Here is a 21,454-nt window from a genome sequence, read left to right on the forward strand (position 1 = left end):
CCACCATGTAATTTCAGACCGTTAAGTTCTGCTTGCTAAAAATTGTACATGATCTTTTAAAACCCCTGTGACTATTCCCAATAACAGAGTCAGGACTGCTGAGCAAATACAGGTGCAACTGCTTGGGACACAATTTTGTCCGACTGTAAAGTGCAATGACTAATGTTCAGCTAAATAAAATGACAGATCATTAAATAGATGAGGGGGTTTGTAAAGTAAATTGTTCTGATCCACTGCAGGTGGAATCTTCAAAACCCAACAACTGAGGTCACAATGAGATTAGAAAGTTACTAGAATAAAACTAAAGTGTAATTTATAGTCGTGCGTAGGTCCTACGGCGTAGGCTGTGCTTAGCTCTGCGTAGCCTAACCCGCACCTCGCCAAAATTTTAACAACACATCCGTTTTACGCAGACCACAAGCGCTGTGAACGGCCTACTAGAACCCCTCCCGTTAGGTAAAAATAAACATTTCTTCATTAGCATTTCTGCTTGCAATGGTGAGAACAAAGATGGGCCAAGTTATGGAGTAATTTACCTCAATCTGCAACAAAAGTCGCTGTCGATTTACCTCCATCACCGCTAGTCTCCTCAAATCATACACAACAAACTTCTTCTTTGTGGGTTCACTGGCCAACCAACGCGTACCCTACGCCATCAAGCCCTACGCACAACTATAATGAGCCCTTTAGAAGATAGTTCAAGCTCAGGACATGGAGTGTCACCAGCTAAACAGTTGTTGTCAATGATAACACATAAAACCTTCCTAAAGTGACAGGTTGAAATAAAGACGAGTACTTGGCCAGTTATGACTTGCAGCTGTCACACACACGCACAGATCTTAAATACAGTAACTTCAGAATGGTCCATCAAAGACGATGCTCCACATGATTCTTTAAAGTTCAAACATCTGGACATCTGTATCAAACTGCTTGATGTTAAGTGAACTTCACTAGCAGGACTTTTACTAACAGAAACGTTTCTAGCGCCAAACGTTTTGCAACACATTTTCCTGTGCCAGGTTTCTGTATGGTGTGGACAGCGACAAAATCACAGCAAGAGATCAGAACATATTAGATGTGAAATCTACAGCTATGGGGGGCAGAAATTTGATTTTGCATGAAGCAACAAAGAAAGAACATTTAATAAAATAAATACATTTCCTGTTATGCTTTCCAGTGTTGCGAAAACTTAGAGTAATCTGAAAGAGATGCTTGGCTTGTTGCTTTATCACATGACACCTGGTTATGGAGCACCTGAAGAATTTAGGAAGGAAGGGTAGGGGGATGCAGGTGAATGAAGCATGACAGAATGAGTTAAACATGACGCGACCCCTGACAGCTACATCATCGATCATTGCTTGTGAGAAGATCGACAGGCTCAGGTATGTATTAATTTGTCGCAGTTGAGGTAAGAACATAGTAAAATATTGAAAAACTGTGGTGTTTTCCTTTATACAATTAATGAATCTCCACTAATCTAAATCAACGATGACTGGCTCAACCTCTTGAAAGCAAAAATCTGCCCAGAAACTATAAGAAATTTTGACAGGTGAACATCTTTCAGCTCAAAGGCTGACCAAAACGTTCCAAGAGGTTAGTGGTCATGTCTTTGCACATTATTGTCAACTTAAACCAGCAGAATCTGAGATCTATAGATCAAACAGATATCTGACATACTTCTGTCTGGATAAAAAACCTCATAAGGTTTCATTTCATCTCTGGCTTCAGATAAAGTAAAAGTCTTTCTTTTGAAGAAAAACCCAGACAGTCAATACAGCAGTAAATAAACTCATCACTTTTTATCTTTCCATCTTTTCGTACGCTGTGACCCACGTACATTTTACAAAAAAGAATTTAATGAGAAGGATTACAAATGCTCACCTCAATGTGGCCATGTTGGGCTGGTTTTGAAGATGCTCCTGCCATTGGTGCTGCATACAGAAACAAGGGACACCCTGCACACTGCAAGAGCCCACATGAACCGCCACGGAGGGCATGCCGTTTGGAAAGAGGGTGCAACCGTGCTGGTCCCCGCTACAGCACACTGGCTGGTGCCGAGAGCAGCAGACACACGGAGGTGACAGGGTATTGGGCAAGAGCACAGCCAACCTCTGTGAATCTGTCCCATGTGATGAGGATGAGGAGGCAGAACCAGACGAAGATGGACGAGCAGCGCCATTCATTCTCAGCACATCATTTCCTAGCTGTGTTTGTTCGGCAGGCTGTTTGGGTTCTCTTTTGGATGGCGACAATCCCTGGTCCTGATCCGGGTCTGCGGCAGGATGACTTCTGTTGCTGACAACTGTTGTGGATCCACCATTGCTGAGGGGCCCAAGGTCAGCTAACCCCTCGCTGAGGGCCATGGTCCTTCCTGCCCGCGGACCGCACGCTGCGCTGGGTTTCACTCTGCAAACACACACACAAATCACAGTTATTCATGCACGGTAATCCAACGCAAACAGCTGCCGCACATACCAACAACTAAACAACATGAGACGAAACTAAAACTGTCGAACTGGATTCAGATACCAAATGGTTCACCCAAAAATGAACATGACTGAATATTTACCCTCATGTTGTTCAACAGCTGTGCAAACTTTTTCCATACAACACTGAGAAAAGAGCATGTAACTACACAATTCAATTCAGATTTATTTAAATTAAAACTGGATTAAAGCATCTTTTTACATTAAATTATTCAATATATTGAATGCAAGGGATTATAAAAAATTTTGGAGAATCGTTGCTCTTTTGCCACAAATACTGTTGTGAATACTAAATATTCACTTTATAGGGGACATTTTACAAGACATCAAATAAATCTTTGGTGTCCACAGAGCACGTACGTGAAGTTTTAGCTCAAAATACCATACAGATAATTCATTATAACATGTTAAAATTGCCACTTTGTAGGTGTGAGCAAAAACGTGGTTGGACAGTGCAGATTAAGGAGGCGGTATTATCCCCTTCTGACATCACAAGGGGAGCCAGATTTCAATGAGCTAGATTTCACAGGCTTGCAGAGAATGGTTTACCAAAATTAAGTTACTGGGTTGATCTTTTTCACATTTTCTAGGATGATAGAAGCACTGGGGACCCAATATAGCACTTAAACATGGAAAAAGTCTGATTTGCATCATATGTCCCCTTTAAGAGAAAGGGTGTAGTGTTGCTATTAAACATGAATTTGTATAAAATAAAGTTGAAATGAAAGTTTTGTGACTTCACCAGAGGCATACATCTCTTACAGCTCTATAATGTGTAATAATATGAATTGCTATATATAAAAAAAATGCAGATATTTTCAACTACTAGTAAAACCAAATCTAAAAAATGAAGCCAGTGCTGAATGCAAAACGTTTAGCGATTTCTAAATCTAGTGGAACAGTGGCCCTCCGAACAAAGGCGATTTCAGGGGATTTGTCTGATTGAGAGGAACAGGTTGAAACACATTAGACAGACAGTAGAGGAGCCTACGTTTCACGGTGAGCTTGAATTTCAGCCCCCATAGCCAGGAAATTATTCAAGAGGAATGACGTGAGGTGTCTGTGCAATATTAAATGTTTCATTGGATATTTTACCGTAACTTAAAAAAACCCGACTGCATTAACCAGATAAATGAGTGGTTGTGATATTGGATGTTTGCCTGGCTGTACATACTGCTCCTCAAAGCCTTTGTGTGGAGTAAATCACAAATGTTCCTGTATGACAGGTGGAGACCTGCAAGACACCACTAAAACCAATAACAGCGCCAGGCCTACGAACATCATGAATATAGTGAAAGATCTCATTTCATATAGAGGTGTGCAGGCTTTTCCTATGACGTACTGGTGTGTGCTGTAAATACGTGATCCAAAATACCTGCATGCACCAACAAATCTGGTTGTGTTCGCAGTTCAACCACATCTATTAAAAAGCAGACGGACAGAAAGGTAAACCGGGGAAGGGAAATGCATGCAGCGCTATGAATGACCGCCGTTTATACTGGATGCCTAATGCTTCCATTCTGATACACTGAATGACAGGCACAGAGATTTTGGCAAGCCAAAAAGCATGGTGCTCTCCTGGGCACTACAGCCAGACAGCTGTGATAGCAAAGAATAAGACATGTAAAACCAGGAAGTAAGGATTTTAAGTTACTTGCTTTCAAGGAATACCATCACTGTAGAAATGATCTGAAAGGAAAAGGTGGTGAATTTAGGAGAGGGGGTGAATTTAAGCAATGGCTGCTTCATTCGCTGCATTTCCATTACACTATAAACTGCGCAAATTAAAATTGCAAACTAAAAACGCACCCAATAAGTCAAATTTACAAAAACACCCATATATCGCAAACAAGGTTTTTGCTAGCATGAGGTGGTTTCAAAGGCAATTTTATAAAGGAATATCACAAACTGCAATCTTTTTCATTGATAGGTCATCTGATGTGCAAATAGCTGGCCAAATTAAAATTGCTAACTGAAAATGCGCCCAATGGAACTAAAATTTGCACACAAAAAAACCTGCAAAAACCCAAAAACTTAAATCACAAAAAAGCTTTATGCTAGCGACTAGCATGAGGTGGTTTTTCATGTAATTTGATAAAAAGTGTTTTTTTTGCATTGACAGCAGGTCATCTGAGGGGCATTTAAGTCACATGATTATTCTTTAGATGCAAAATCGCGTTCTTTAGCCTTGGGCTGCACGCACATCTCGTCAAAAGCTAGGCAATATCCCATTCATTATCGATTTGTCCACGATTATAAATCTTGTCAGTGAACTACGGCTTTGTGGAGTAATGCCACTCCATCTGAAAGCAGGAGATGACGATTTACTACTAATCAAGGAATTGGCTTTAGGAATGGCGCGGAAGGGCGTTCCACGGGAAGCCGCGAAAAACGCGCAAGTTGAAAAATCTGATCTTCTGCGGATTTCCGCGCCGCGTTAAACAATCAGGACCTTGCGGTAGTAGTGACATGATTACAGGAAGCGAGCGGAGTGGCGTGGCATATTCTCAGTGGACTTGCAGAAGCCCCTGCCATGATGCAAATTTCCACGTGAACGTCTCGAATGACTAGAATTTCACGCACGAATAAACTTAAATCTTCAATCGTCCAACTACGCACGGATATCGTGTTTTTGCCGCCTCTACCGCTGCTGGTGGGAATGCACCATAATAAAAATGGAAATAAATGACAAGTAAATTACCTTTGTTCATATATTATATCTAACGCTAATCAACTATTACACAGAGTTAACGTTACTGTGATAAAAAAAAATTATTTTCATGCTTCATGCTCATCGTCTCCCCTTGTCTTTAGCAAACCAAAACATTTTATTTTCGACAAGGTATTCATTTCAGAGATCAGTTTAGCCACTAGCCAGACTGATAAATAAATAATACAGACTGGAAGTTCACTTTGGTTCAGTTGCGTAACCGTGACAACGCGCATGCATCTGATGAAACCGCCTATAGCCTCCCAAAACCACCTTAAACATCGCTGCTCTCAATTATAAGGGGGCATATGCTATTCATATTTTAATAACACACACACACCTGCGCCTCCCTTGATAAAATAACGGCTAGTGAGGTGTCTGCGATTTACGTAAACCTACATCCTTAACAGGGTTTCCCGCAGCACTTTTCAGTTCGGGCGGCCCACCTAAGCTGGGATACCCTACCACCTTAACTAGGTCATCCAAAAAAAAATTCCACCAAACGCCACATGGCCGAAATGAGAGAAAGACATGGTCCGTCACTGTCTGAAGGATAACTAGCCTGTTGATAAAACATTTAATTCATTAATAATCTAGAATGTGTTCATTTTCTGTCATAGTTTCTTCAAAATTGAGTTTTATTTGAGTACGCATACGCCCCGCCCCTTTGATTGCCATGCCCCCGGCCCGCCCACCTGCACAACCCTACCCCCTTAACTAACACATTTTCTGCGGGAAACCCTGCTTAAGGTACATTCACATTATAAGCGACTAGCAGTAGCAGAGTGACGCAATCTCATTGATGGAAGCTGGGCGGCATCCGGCGACATGAGCGACAGTGTCCGTTGACGGCTGGATAGGCGTGTCCAGTCGTGCGACAATGTTGAGAAATGTTTAACTTTATGCAAATTATTGGCGACATTCGGGAGCGACTACCGATAATAACGAAGCAGTGGAGTTCACGTCATCCGTCTCTCGTCAGTTACTGGAGTGGAGATTACTCATTTGTTTATGAAAACTAGATATAGAAACGCCTCTTTGAAAGAGACGAGCAACACACAGCGACAAAGTCGCTTATAATGTGAATGTACCTTTAGCCATGATTTTTGGAATTACTTATCATCCTAGAAAAAAAAAGATGTTTTAGTCACATAACATTGATTAATGCAAACTCCATTATTTTGTAATAATTTTTATTGACCTTTAGAAAATAACACAAAAGTTTTGCACAAACCTGGAATGGAAACCAGGCTATTGTTTTTTGCAATAATAAGTAGTTCACATTGATGTCCAATAGAATAACCACAAGTGTTGTTCATCAAATTAAATGTGTTAATATCTGAGCCACTCAACCAACAGAACCCCAAAAATAATGTTTTAACCAAGTTTCCCCATTGGTCAGATAGTCCCACCTTAAACTCACACCATTGGTTAAGCCAATATTGCCATCTCAGGATGCTCAAATAAACAGCATAATGTTTAGACAGCACCACAGAGCAACAGTGTTTACACTTTACAGCGAAATAAATGAATGAATGAATGCTTCACCTATACCCATCTCACATTTTTATCATTATTCTGAACAGCACACGTATTTAATAAAATACATCAAATCAGATTTCAATTTCATTTCATTTAACTTTTATTACAAAACTTTTGTATGTACACTCTTTTCAAAGCATACAGCAGTGTTCAGCTTGGTGGGTTTAAAAAAATGCACAGATTTATCCTCATGATTTATGATTTATGTCAAAGAGCAGTCCGTGAAACACACAATGATTCATCTAACTTAAGGACAATGATTCCGAATCAAGCTGGAAAAAACAGTTTTATTACTATGAAATGTTAAATAAACTTACACAGTTAGGTTTCCATCCCTCTTGAAGTCCTGTCAACAATCCACAACTGAAAACGGATTCACGAGTCTCTCTTGATCAAACTGCTCTGAGTTACTCTGTAATTATGCGGTTTTTAATGCTCAGATTTGATCATTTCGATGTAAAATCATCGCAAAGCTGAACTCGAGCGTCTCCAAACCGCGTTATTTACTTTTCCTCAACTCGACAAACTTCTGCGCCTCACACAAGCAAACGCGCGTAAAACCAAACAAACGGACACAAACTCCGCTGTTAAAGTTCAGTTTCACAAGCGAAAACACGCGACAACCCACGATCACAGCGAAAGACTTTAATCTTCCAGAAAACGAGTTATTTCACGCGTTTCGTGAAAACAACGGAGCACATTCAGTGTCCCATGTCCAGTCGACGCGACCATCAGACGGCCCGCCTACACTGCACGCGCCGGACTGCCTGACGTCAGCGAGCGCACGACCAATCAGAGCGCCGCTATTATAACCAGCGAAGGTGTACTGTAGATAGCTATGGTGGGTTCTAAAGGGAGATTTCTGGCTGTATGCGTCAAACGCAGACACAAAACCATCTATAATAAATAGAAAGGCACATTAGACAGACAGATAAAACATCTAGAAAGGTTAAATAGTAAAATTACAAACATTGCCATTAAAAATGCTAAACATAAGGATTACAATATACTAGCACTATACACCAGACTACAACCCATGCACTTCAGCTGGAAGGCCATGAGGGTCAAAACGTAGATCTCTGAAATATCAACAGGCAGCTAAACTCCAACGCTGAACTTCAAAGAAGAGACTTCCAAGTTGAGAGCAATGTTACTGCATGAAGTCGTAATCAAACCCTTACGAAAATTAACCATGGTTTTACTACAGTTAAAACCAAAAAACCATGGTTGCTGTAGTAAAACCATGGTAACCACAAAATAACCATGGTTTTGTACACCGTGTCGGTCGGTGACTTCTTTTGCGAGGGTGCGAGCCCGTCATGTGCATCATGTCAAAATACATGTCTGCTGAAGACGCTTCAAAGGGGTTTATGATAAAAGAGACGCTTGTGTTTGCCAGATACTCGCTTAATCTTGTGTGTAAACAAAGTTTAGTGTTTAGTTAGTGTCTTGCAAGTATTTTGTGAGCATCTCTTTTATCAAAAACCCTTTCAACGCATCTGCAGCAGCAGGCACGTATTTTGACATTATGTATGATGCACAGAGGTCCACATGACACACCAAACACATATTTTGAATTTGCGCCTCTTGGAAGAGAAGAAGATGCTTTGTGTCTTTGACCCATGGAGACTGACATTGGAGTTGTTTTAGGAAATTCTTTTTTAAAAATGAAATATAGCATGGCATGATTAAACTCTTTAGTTTTAAAATTAATTAGTTTGTTTTCAACTTAAACACTGAAAAATTCTGTTGGATTCTGAGTCAGAATTTTTAGGAACCAAATCTGTCTGAAACAAAGACAGAGCCCTGCTGGCAGCTTCCTCCAGACTCAGTCCCACATGCGTTTTACTACAGAAAGATCAATATACGCCAAGCAAATTATGGAGCAGATCGAAGCTAACCTCTTTTGAAGAACTTAACTAAATGTTTATTGTTATAACAACTAAACTGACAGTAGCATTTAATTCACTCAAGACATGAAGATTTACTGTAGTTGTTTTTGTTGTTACGCATTAACATGCAGCTGCAGGTGCAAGCCATAAGTGAATTAGTATGCTGTCTTAATAGCCTTTAATTTTGTGATCCAACAATGTTAATCAATAAAAGCAGGGAGGGATGAGATTTTTGGTTGGAAATGAAATATGGGAGTTCGTCCAGCACAATGTTCCTGATTTAGATTCCTCATATGAGCTCTCATGTGTGATCCCGTTTCTGTATTTCACAAATGATGATTATATTTTATATCAGTTGTTACAAGATTGATTTGTTGATTAATCAAATTGGCATTAATTTTAGTATTTTATGAACATCAAAGATGAATTATCATGTATATATCACTATTATGTCAGTCACAAGCCATTCGTTCTGCTCATCTCTTCATGAAAAACATTGTTATCATGCTATATCTTGGTTTAGTTTCTAAACATCCCAGCAGCTTATTGATCAAGAGTAAAGATAGGTCGGTCTGATAGAGAGAGATACAGATGGTGAGTGTGAATCTGAATAGAGAGTCACTGTCTATTTCAGCGTTTGCCCGGCTTTGCCTTTGAGGAACGGCCCAAACTCTGCACCCACCATCCAAAGTCAATCTGAGATCTTTCTGACGCTCAGCAAACAGCAAGTGACTCTGGAATTCCACCTTCTTTCCATCTGTTGGTGTTGAGAGGGACCGAACAGGCAGATTTACACCCACTTTTTGGAGTAGGGATGTCAAATTTCTCTAGGGGCCTCAGATTCCAAACAGATGAAGGTTCAGGGACCAGAGGAATTCTGACATTATATCTCAAGGCCAATTTTAAAATGAAACAGTGCTCTGACTGTGCTGTAGCCATATAAGCTATAAGAAAAAGGTCTGAATATTTAAATAGACCATCTATTCATTTTCTAAGAGCTTATTGACATCATGCACCTCTACCTCAATATTGAAATTCACAATACAATTCAGACCTCAAACAACAAATGAATGAAGTCAACAGATCATTAGAGGAATCCTCTTCACTTCTGTTTACATGCAGTTTTTATTTTCTGATTATTCACATTTTCTGATTAAACGCATTATTTTCATCAAAGTATTGTGTTAAAATGAGGTAAAGTATAATTAGGGCTGTCACGATTATGAAATTTGTCTGACAGTTAATTGCCTAAAAAAATTGGCGATTAATTGCCTGTTTACCTGGTAGTAAATATTAATACACATAACACATATTTAAAAGTAATCTGATACTGTCTCATTTATACAGGTGCTGCAGCTCCTCCTTGTGTTTTTTAGAGAGATGTGCAATCATTGCGGTGATCTGAAATCATTACGATGAGGTTAAACAATTGCGATGAGACGATTATTTAGTCATTGTGACAGCCCTAAGTATAATCGCAATATTGCAAAAAAAAAATCCCATTATATATCGCATTATGAGGGTGCATGTAAACGTTGTCATTGATTCCACCCTTTAGTTGCAGTTACAGCAGCATTTCTCAAAGTGTGGGGCGGGCCTCACTGGTGGGGAATGGGAACATTACAAGTGGGGCGTGAGAAACGGCAGGAAATTTGGTCATTTTTGTGCCCATCTCTATTAATTACACTCAAAATGACACATTTAAATATAAGCCTAACTTAAACCAACACCAGACTGTGAATAAAATGTCACCCTGAACCATAGCCTACAAGAATGAATTAACGTCGGAATGACAATTGAAGTGGAACAAAAACTTATAAAAGGTATAAAAGTTAACAATGGATAAGTTTGGTGACACAGAATGAAAAGAAAATTGGAGATTCAGCACCAGCAGAGAAAACCAAGAGCAAAAAGCCAGTCAAAAAAACAGTATGATGACTTTTGTCAAAGACCAAATTTAAACACAGCAGCATTATTATTTTTTTACTTTTGAACAAAGTCGTATTTTATACATTTGCACATTTATTTTCTCTATTGAAAATATTTAATGCTGTTATGTTTTAAAATTTGATGCGATTAAATACATTTCAACAGTTAAACTTAAAGCCTATATGATACTACTATTTTGTTGGGGCAATTGGGGACAGGTGAGGCTCGGATCCCTTTCCTAACTACAGTGGGGAATTGCAGAAAAAGTTTGAGAAACATTGAGTTACAGTAAAAGCACAATTACATTAGTGATAAATTACAGATAATAAACCTGCTGCCAAAATTATGCAAAAAAAACTTTTTATATTCATAATGGATATAAATGTTTTAATGAGATCCTAAATGTCCATCCACATCTATGTGGACTAAGGAGGTATCATATGTACCCCTCAAGAAATGAGAGAATCTTCTTGTGAAATACTGAGATATTTTCCTTTCTTTTATTTTGGATATAACAGGACCGATTTTAAAACTGTAATGGCTTTTTGCTTTATTTATATTCTCTAGTGGCACAGAGGATTGAGTCTTGGGGATGTAACAGGGTTGTAATCTGTTTAACCTTATTTGTAGCTTATATTGTTATTTTATTAAAAAAAAACGCAATAAATATAAATGTTAAAAAAAAGTTTAACTAGAACTACAAGCTTCATATTTCTGCTTTAAAACGCTCTTGTTCACCTGCTCTATTTCCATTGTAAGTGCACAATGGTAACCTTGTGTTCTGCTTAAAAAAGTTTAATCATTTTGTGTAGTAAATGCCATTATGGTACTATGACCCCCTGCTGTCCTGTTAATTGGTCCTAAAAGACCTAAAACTGTGATAAATTAGCTAACATTAACAACATTATTGCACGGTTTAATTACATAACAGATTGAAATCTTTAACCGATTAAAATCTTTAAACAAACATTTGTAAAAAGGCGACCACAAAAAACAACAAAAAATTATAAGTACATTTGTAATAAATGACCACAAAACCGCAGAAAAATCATAAGCGCATGATAGATTTCAGCTGTAGCTGCTCGGTTACACCCGCGACTCTGCAGCCTGGTCTTCATCCTGATCTGCGTTCTTGCCAACATAAACTAAATCACTTCACCCTGTATGATTTCACTCAGCGGCCCCAGGAAAGACCTGAATGTGTGTGTGTGATTTTAATGAACGGGCTCATGCTAACAGCGCTGTGTCATGTTCCCAATGAGTGTCATGAAGCAACAGCTGTCGGACACATTAAAATTGTGAAAATAACACAACAACAAGAAATCTTGTGGATATTTCTTTACAACATGTGTGTGTGCGTTGTGTTTCACACAAAACATTTCATGCACAGTGAGGAGTTTGAGTTAAACTGGTTTGTGAATTAGTTATGTGGTTCGTTAAGCATCACAGCAAGATAAAACATGTAACCAGTTTTGCTCTAATGTTAAAATGTCCTGCAGTTATAATATGCTATATTATTCATTCTTTGTAAGCTGCGTGTAAAACACATCGATGGTTGTAGTTAGTTAAGTTTTACTTCGGTTCTTGGCACATTAATGTTGAATTGTTCCCCGGACCACATGTGGCCAAATTATATGCCAGCTAAAGCAAATGTGCCTGTCAATTGAATCATGTTAAAAACTGTAGAGATGTGTTCTCAATTATATTACAACAACAGAGCGTTTGTGTAAAATCTGTGGTAATTTTTAAAGTACTTCGTATTTTCTCCGGTGCTGATCATCTCAAATCACCTCATAATTACGTCTGGGAATAAAAACGGCCAAAGTTAAACATTTCTAAGATGCTAACAATGCAAAACAAACAAGTATTAGTGTGCAGCAGGTCTGTTTGTCTCTGCAATTCATCTCAAGTTTGGACAGAAGAAATTTCTAAATGAAAACAGATTTTCTATGTACTGTGAACAAGTCTTTAAAAGTTTACCTTTTAAAATCACCATGAAAAGTTATCAATTGAAAACAATTCTGTGCACATTATTCCAACAAACAAACCACATTAGAGCCAAAAGATATATAACGAAATTACCGCAATAATGCAAATGTGCATATCGCAACACACATAATGGCTTGCAATAACTGAATGATTTTAATACTTCAAAAAGTATGCATATAGTTTTAGGTACCAGAGAGACTGATGAGACAAAGACGGTTTTAGATTCTTTTTCCAGAAAGAAAGTAAAACATTTATGTCAGTTTTTAAATAAAGTTTATAATTATTAACTTAAAGCATCATTGTATCACAAACCGTATATCGCATTATTCAGTAAGTTAGCGCATATCGTACGTTCGCCAATATTGTACATTTCGTAACCATGTGATAATTTGCTGCTCCTCTGAAACAGCATTCCTTCCTCATTGACTTCACCAATCCCTCTTTTCCCTCCAACTACCCATCATATAGACACCACATCTTATCCAATCAATTTCTGATGTATGAAATAAAGTCTTACCCTGTTCGACCTTAAGTGCAGAGCATCAACATGCCGTTTTTTGATCAATTAAACCATTATAATTTCACATAAAATGAAGATTTCCAAAATAAAGAGAGTTGTCAAGAAGCCTTTGAGTTTCTTTGCCTGTCTGCAGAAAAGTAGCAAGTTTTGTTGAGAATTGCCAACAGAAACATTAGCGTGTGGGTACCAGCAGACAGATCACAGGCATGATTAATGTGCTTTGACAAGTGTGCCCTATAAATACATACATGTGTGCACGCTTGTGTCACACTAACAAATGTTTCTTACAATGCACATGTGTTTGTGTGTATGCATGAATCTAGTGTGTGGAGATTACAATATGTTAATGTGATACACATCTTTTTTTTGATGCAGTTGTGTACTGAACCTAAGGCTTCTCAACAACAGCACCAATGTTTACCAAAGATTTGTTCAAATCACTAATATGAGGAATAAGAGGCGATAGTTGCTTGCCTTACCCAACAGCACGAATGAAAAGATTTTCTACACACATTTGCATTGACAGTAATGACAAATAAAGGCAGAAAGGTGATACTGTGGCAGGATAAATGGCACACTGACACATCAATAGAGGCTCAGACAGGAGAGATCCGGGTCTTTCTGTATGTTTAACCCTTTGTATTTCAAAAGAAAAGATCAGGTAACAAGACATAAAAACCAGCTGCTCCTTATAGAGGTCTGCTTCATACCTGTGATCAATATAAAAATGTCACTTACAGAATGTTTATAGAATCCACATGACTCATATGGAAAATATATCACAGATCTTACTTTTGTTTTATTTTGTTTTTACAATGAATGGGGTGTGTGTAGTGCTTTTGCAGCCAGATATTGATATCTTTCAGACTTTAAACTAAGAGATGCATTTTCTCTTGCCAGATTTGGATTTACTGGGTGATTATGTACTGGGTATTCTTAGAATAAAATTTTGTTGTAAAACAAAAGCTGACTATAACACATCAGAGAGCCTGAAATTAATTATTCATCCATTGAATGAATTTAAACTACATAAACATCAGGATTTAATCCACTTTTCCAGGTGTTCCAAGGTAGTTGGGATGAATAAAACACTGAGGGAAAAGTGACAAGGAATAGGAAAACGCCAAGCCAAATAGCTCCACCCAAACTGCCCAGTGCACACTGATTTTCCAGAAGAACTATTAAAAAAAAGTGTAAAAACTAGAAAACCTGTTTGTTCATGAAATCTGTGAGTCTATGAGAAAAAAAAAAGAATTTTTATTTCGAACGGCTGCAGTATATAGAGAGTTCCTGCGTTACTGGAGATCTGTGAACTCCTCAAGCTAGTACATTATTGAGATTTGCATGTTTCAGGAAATTACCCTGTGAAATATTTCATTCTCTCTTTCTCTTTGTTTTCTTACTCTAAACACTTGATGTTGTTGTTTGTCAGATGGTTGTTTAAAGCATTAGTTCACGCTCATGTCATTTCACACCCGTAAGATCTTCGTTCATCTTCAGAACACAAATTAAGATATTTTTGATGAAATCCAAAAGATGAAATCCATTGACAGCAATGCATCTCACAACTTTCAAGGCCCAGTAAAAGCAGTACAGACTAATAGTCCATGTGACTACAGTGTCAATCCGTACATGTGGTTCTCAAAGTCTATGAAGCATATTTAAATATAAATACAGACAGACATACAGACAGACACGCATACACAGACAGACAGACAGAGACATACAATCAGACACACACAAACATAGATGCCCCATTAATGGCTCACATCTATGGAGCCATATATATATATATATATATTATACGAAAGTTGTCCACCAAGTTGTATAAAGCCAAGATGTAAGACGTAAACCAGTGTTGCAAAGTCTGAAGTTTTCCACAAATTTTGGAATCGGAAAACTGTTGACAGGGATTTTTTCCCCGCGGGTTAAATGTGGAAGGATTTTGTTTATTTAGCTGTCAATATTAAGGTAATACTATTTTATTTATGAAAGTAAAGATTTGGTATTTGGGAAAGGTTCACTGGGATAGATTTGATTATTACGCAAATCTGGAAACCCTGTCATGCTACGTGCTGTTGTGTAAACACAAACATTATAAATGCTTACACAATACACAAATGCTTTAGCTAACAAAAACACATAATTAAAAAGTTACCGTATTAAAAAAAATTCTGAAATACTGAGTTATACAAAATTATGTGTATATAGATTTTTATATTTGTTTTTCTATATTTTATATGTAAATGTTTTTACATGAATGTGTGTGTATTTATGTATACATTATTATTATACAGAGTGCAAACATATGATGTAAAGTTTGTAAACAAAAACTTTAATTTTGCAAACAATTAGTTGTGATTAATCAATATCTATTAGCATATATCAATGGCTGATGCATGTGCTGTTTTTGTAAATATGAGTCGCTTTATGAAATAAAGATTGAACTATTTTAGTCACATGGACTATTTTAATGATGTCTGTATTATCTTTCTGGGCCTTGAAAGTTGTATGTTCCATTGCTGTCTATGGGGGCTCAGAAAGATCTTAGATTTTATTAGAAATATCTTCACCTGTGTTTCGGTGATAAACAAAGGACTTCCGGGTGTGAAACGACACGAGTGCAAGTAATTCATTACATCATTTTCATTCTGGGGTGAACTAACGCTTTAATGTACTGTTGTTCAGAATGAGCAGTTAATATGACCTAAGCAGGGCAGAGACATTTCAAAGCCAGACGAGTGCACAGAAACCATAAAAATAGCAACAATGTGTCAGACAATCATGTCAGTGTTAAGGTCTGAGACGAGAGAAGAGAATATTTCACGGCATAATGAGCTTTAAGTAGTTTTCCAAACAGTTTCCAAAGTGTTAATATCCGACTGAAAAGATTTATGGGAGGAACCCCAACATACTTTTTCAATAATGAAAAGAAAAATCTACTGCCGTAATGAAGCGACCCAAAAGGAAACATCAATAATTGCTCTCAGTATGGGCTTGTTTTTGAGTTTTTCTGCCCCACTTTGAGGAGCTTAGAGAACTTTTAAGAATGAAACACATTTAGTGATCCATTTTTCCCAGTGGGTCATTGTTGTGGGACCCGCTAAATATTTGCTCTTCCCAGCTTTGGGTGTTAGGATGAGAGGACTTTCTTTGTAAGGAAAGGTCAGAGGCCTCCGGTCTCCTTCCTGGAACTAAACCGGAGATCCAAGGTTTTCCATTTTGGAGAAAGCAGCTTGCCAGACCACATTTGTCACATTGATGAAAGTAAAGCCAGACTTACTGGACAGACACAAAACAGAATCCCCTCCTACGGTCCTACATATAAATCCTAAACTTAGTAGAAAAACATCGCTTTAGTTGGGAAATTGATATCTATAAAGCGGTTAAAATTGCCCATTCAATTAGAAAGTGGGACAAATTATTTTAGTTTTTTATTTATCTACAGGCCAATCCTAACACTGATGCATAAACAAAATCATTTATAATTAATATCGCCACAAACAACTACTATGAAAGCAAAGGATGATGGGTGAGGTACTTCAGCCCTGTCATTAGGACAATAATCTCGAGTTTTATCTGACGCCAGAGCAATGGTGAAGTTTAACAGCGGCACATGATCAAAGGACGTCCGTGTGGAGAAACGCTGGCTCACCAGAAAGTTGCTGTTTGTAATCAACTTCCTACGACCGAACATTTAACACAGATGTTTTGGGTGCCTGCAGCAAAATGTTGAGATCTCCACCTCTCTCGGTTCTTCATGTCCATGATCTCTCATTCTTATGCGTGGGGCCAATTAAAAAAAGTTGTGCAGATCACAGTTAATGAAACACATGAATGATGTGTATAACACAAAAAACAAATAAGGGGGATGAAGAATGCTTAAGCAAAACTTTTCAAATGACAAATAAAAGAATGTAAAAATATCAGTGGCAGGCCGTGTATCTTACATACATCCTGGGTTATCATCCAAAATTTGGCAAAAAGAAAAACAAACAAACACGAATAAGGTCCTTTTTATCAAGTTGTTTGGTGAATGACGGTCACCTAGTAACCAACAGTAACGTGGAAAATGGAGACAGGACTACATTTAGTTACGATTGGGCAAGTTATAAATTTTGCTAGCAGTGCAGCTTGTAATTGCCAAACTAAATGCTGTGCACAGAAGAAGGAATGCAGCATTTTTGATACAGGCACGAGCAGCAAGGGCATTGCAACGACGTCAAGCCCCATATATATAACAACAATTCATTCATTATGATGCCACAGCTATATAAAGAATTAAAGGCGCTCTAAGCGAATAATGTGCAACGTCACTTCCTGTTGATGTTTGAACTGTTTTCAAACAGACAGAGCGTAGCTAACTCCTCCCCCTCCCCCTCCCTTCCGTGCTTTCATGAACGCGCCCAACCCCCACCCCCAAATCCTTCTTGTCGTTTATTGGCTGGAATACTTTGTTTTGTTTTGTGCTGGCTAGGTTTGGCCATTTGTTGATATTGCCGTTTGTGAAGCCTGGGCTGTCTACAGAGATCGCGTTTTTTTACAGTTTGATCAGCGGACAGGCAGCAAGCAGATAGTGAGGAGATGTTTCCGGTATGTAACAAAAAATGTTTTATGGTCTAAAACGCTTCAATTCGCTTAGAGCACCTTTAATATTAGACAAAAAAGCATAACAAGTCGTTAAATATATCATGCAGCGAGAATGAATGTCATTTAATATAAATATTTAAAACTTTACGAACTAAAATAACTAGCTTCCGGTGGACTACTTCTGTGAAGGATGAGATTGACATTTTTGGGCTTCAAATCGGAAGCACCATTTACTACCATTATAAAGCTTGGAACAACCAGGACATTATAACTCTGATTGTGTTTGTCTGAAAAAAAGATAATCATATACATCGCGGATGGCTTGTATGTGAGTAAATCATGGTGTAATTTTAATTTTTGGGTGAACTATTTATATATATATCAATAATCTCCAACTTGCATTGAAGTGTGAGTGCAGAAGGTCTTCTCTGTTGCTCTACAAGTTTTATTTGCAGCATGGCCACAGTCTAAAACTACAGGAAACATCACTTACATGAACAAATAAAGTCATGTTGTGCAAATCAAAAATGAGTTTAATTAGGAGGAAAGACCTCTTGATGTTTTCAAATTCCACTTCAAGATTCTCACAGCACTCATCCCAAACCACTGAACACTAGAGAGCAGAGGTCAGAGGTCAACGCTCCTCTGCCCACTTTTATGCTGTTAACAGACCTTCAGAGGGTCAAAGTGAAGATTACAGAACCTGACCTGGTGCTTGACGGACCCTTCAGTTCACACAAACCAACTGATAAACACACGGACTTATTCAACACATTAACATCTTCATATCAAAATAAAAGTCTTTCTATACTTTATTGATGTTGTATGTCTATGTGTTTTTTTATATGCTTTTAATATCATTTCTCCACGATATTGGAGTTTTCCAAAGACAGACTGAAAACCGCTGTATGAAATCACCAAACATGTAAAGTTGTTGCCGAATGTGGCATCTATGTACATTTATATCTATGGTCTGAGATCATGTGATTGATTGGGAGGCAGGGTCAAATTTGCATATTCACAGATCCGTCTATACATGGATATCAGCTGACGTCACTCACTTGTCTTCCGCCATTTTAAGGACTTGAAGTGGTCGCAAAAGAACTAGAAGCTATGCCTTCAATATGTTGTGAGCATCAAAATCGCTATTTTAACAACACTAAGAAGGCTCAACACAACATGATATTTTGCTCGAAGTATCGCCTATGTCTCTACACGTGAACTCGAGCATTGAGAACATTGTTTGTGAACAGAGAGTTTACTAAAAAGAAGGTTTTGAACAACTGACTTTGGATGATTTGGCGTCCGCTCGCCGCCTTCTTCCCAGTCAAGATGTATCGATCTCCAATTGCGACGTAAGGAGGGAGGATTGTAAAGATTGATATCTCCTAAAGCACAGTTCCATAAAAATGCACGAATAAGTCGTTGTTTTCTCGCAAGTGAAAAACAATATTGACCTTCAGGTTGAAAAAGGAGCCTCATATGAGATTTATTCATTCGCATTCGGAAATCGATTATTTACGTCTTGCAGAGATGACAAGCGGACACCATAACAGCCAAAGTCAGTTGTACAAAACCTTTATTTTTATTAAACTCTGTGTACACAAACAGGGGCGTAGCAAGCTTTTTAAAAGTGTGGGGGATGGATATATATCATTTTAAATTTGATATAAACGCCCCAGAAACACGCGTATGTGCACCTGGGATGGAATTAAGCACCACCCATGACACAAACACACCCTCTCTTCCTTCATAGACCTCTTTCACAAACTGTAACATTCATTTTTCATTGCTCACCTGTGAAACTTTCTGTGTCTCTCTCTCTCTTTAAACTGATGCCTCCAGCAACCTCATCTCCTAAACAAGGTGATAAAGGAATAAGGCTGTGGTACTAGCAAACCTTATTGAAACTTGAAAAGTAATATATTAAATTAATGCAAAAATATATAATGGTAATAGGCTACTGTTGTTTAATGTCAACATTTATCAACGACCAGCTTTCAACTTCACTTACAGGATTTCTCTTGAAAAAGGTGTCAATCTTCTCCTGCCTCTTTCTTTTCTGTATCTTATTGATACTGCGTGACAAAAAGATAATGGTAAGCTCGATTGTGACATGGGTCTGACAGGACTGTGGCTGCTAAATTTTGCTATTTGTGCCCTGAAAAGCTTTTTCTCTGGTGGTCTAAATGATGTAACAATTTACCGTTTTTACATTAAAATAATATAGGCCACATTGTCTACACATGACCGAATTTAGCCAGCTGCTGAACAATAACCCAATTAGCATTAGTCCCAAACACATATCAAGCTTATTCAAAAACCTCAAAAGCATAGAGTTGATTAAAGTGTTTAATAAAGTTTAATAAACACTCATTCAAAGTAGCCTACCTGAAAAAGGGAGATGTAAATAAACAAAGTTCCCGCCTCCTCAGCGCGAGCTGACCGATCAATCTAACCCACCAAGAGAGGCGGGACTTAAGGCAGAACAGCCAATCATCAGCCGGTAACACTCAAAGCCGGCGTCATGTTTGAGAGGGGAGGGGGAGAGAATGCAGCGCAGCGCAGCAGACAGAGAGCGGCCAGAGAAACGGAGGAGCGACTTAAGGCGTTCTTGCAAAACTGCATAAAAAGTGTGGGTGTTGAACCCTCTCACCGGGAAAAGTGTGGGTGTTAAAACACCCACATCCCCCACGGGTGCGACGCCCCTGTACACAAACAATATTCTCAATGCTCGTGTTCATGTGTAGAGATCCAGGTGATACTTCGAAGAAAAAAAGTTTCATGTTGTGTTGCGCCTTCTTATGTTGTAAAATAGTGGTAGTTCAGTAGCAGCGGACAGCGGCTGGAAGAACGCTTCAGGGATCGAGAAGGCATCACACCCTAACCAAGATATATTTTTTAAAGTAGCGTTTATTTTCATGACAGTCGAGATGCGACATGTTGTCTTTCGTAGCCCTTTACTGTATCCGTAAGAATCATAGACAGTAAAAGATAAGAAATCCGTAAATCGTAGCAAGGTAGCCAATGCTTGTCAATAACCTACTGGTACTCGGTAGGTCCTAAAGATGGCGGCATGATGTAAAAGGTCACGTGACTGAAATCCATCTATACTAAATGAGGCAAGAGTTACATTTAAGCTGTGTTAAAGCATGAAGAAATTACAGTCACAGGAAAAACCTTTACATATGTGATTATGAAGCTTAAAGATGAGTTTTAAGGGATATAAGAGGGGGATTTTAAACATTCAATCAGACAAATTATGTATTCATGTGCCATCTCAGGATAAACTTACAGTATGCATAATAATAAATGTGTGTGTTTGGAAATTTTTCAGACATTATAGGAGCTTCTCCGAAAGAGAACGAGTGCTGATTCTTGCTATATAAAACTACAGACATACACAGAGCAACTCTCTCTATAATGAATAAATACAGCCCGCATTACAAATACATTTGTGCGTCACTGGGTTCACAAAACAAATATGATGTAAACTACATTCATGCATTTTTCCAACATAGGCACCACTTTCCTTCCTTTCAGCTGCGCCCAGGATAAATTTCCAGACATTTTCTAACAGGAAGCATGTGGTCCACATTAGAGAGCTAAAGTCCCATCATTAGCATTCAAGAGCAAAAAAAACTAACTACACAACACAGTTGTTACTTAAAAAAAAATCTGACCCAACCTACACATGGCATTACAGATACACGATGAGACCATGCACATTCACAGTCATAAATATGAAATACCAGCTGTGAAATTTAATGAGATCTGATCTGAGCTAACAAGTATG

General features: G+C 38.2%; 1 protein-coding gene and 1 long non-coding RNA gene across 3 annotated transcripts in view; both read right to left on the minus strand.

Annotated features, from left to right (window-relative positions):
• The window catches only part of disp1 (dispatched homolog 1 (Drosophila)), a 58,921-nt gene that overhangs the window by 23,971 nt on the left and 13,496 nt on the right, over window positions 1-21,454 (minus strand). The window contains exons 1-2 of one of the 2 annotated variants that reach the window (XM_065256509.1): window positions 7,056-7,469; window positions 1,882-2,406 (exon numbers count right to left, since the gene is read on the minus strand). In XM_065256509.1, coding sequence (XP_065112581.1) covers window positions 1,882-2,363 — 482 coding nt within the window. In that variant the 5' untranslated portion in view covers window positions 2,364-2,406; window positions 7,056-7,469. Of the gene's footprint in view, window positions 1-1,881; window positions 2,407-7,055; window positions 7,470-21,454 lie in introns of those variants that run through there. The other variant, XM_065256508.1, reaches the window with a different exon arrangement.
• LOC135737935 (uncharacterized) lies at window positions 19,273-20,328 on the minus strand. Its single transcript, XR_010528622.2, has 3 exons — window positions 20,050-20,328; window positions 19,673-19,736; window positions 19,273-19,515 (listed from the first exon to the last, which is right to left on the minus strand). It is a non-coding gene; the product is annotated as an uncharacterized lncRNA (long non-coding RNA).

This window comes from Paramisgurnus dabryanus, chromosome 12 (genome assembly GCF_030506205.2).
Source record: "Paramisgurnus dabryanus chromosome 12, PD_genome_1.1, whole genome shotgun sequence".
Lineage (NCBI taxonomy): Eukaryota > Metazoa > Chordata > Actinopteri > Cypriniformes > Cobitidae > Paramisgurnus > Paramisgurnus dabryanus.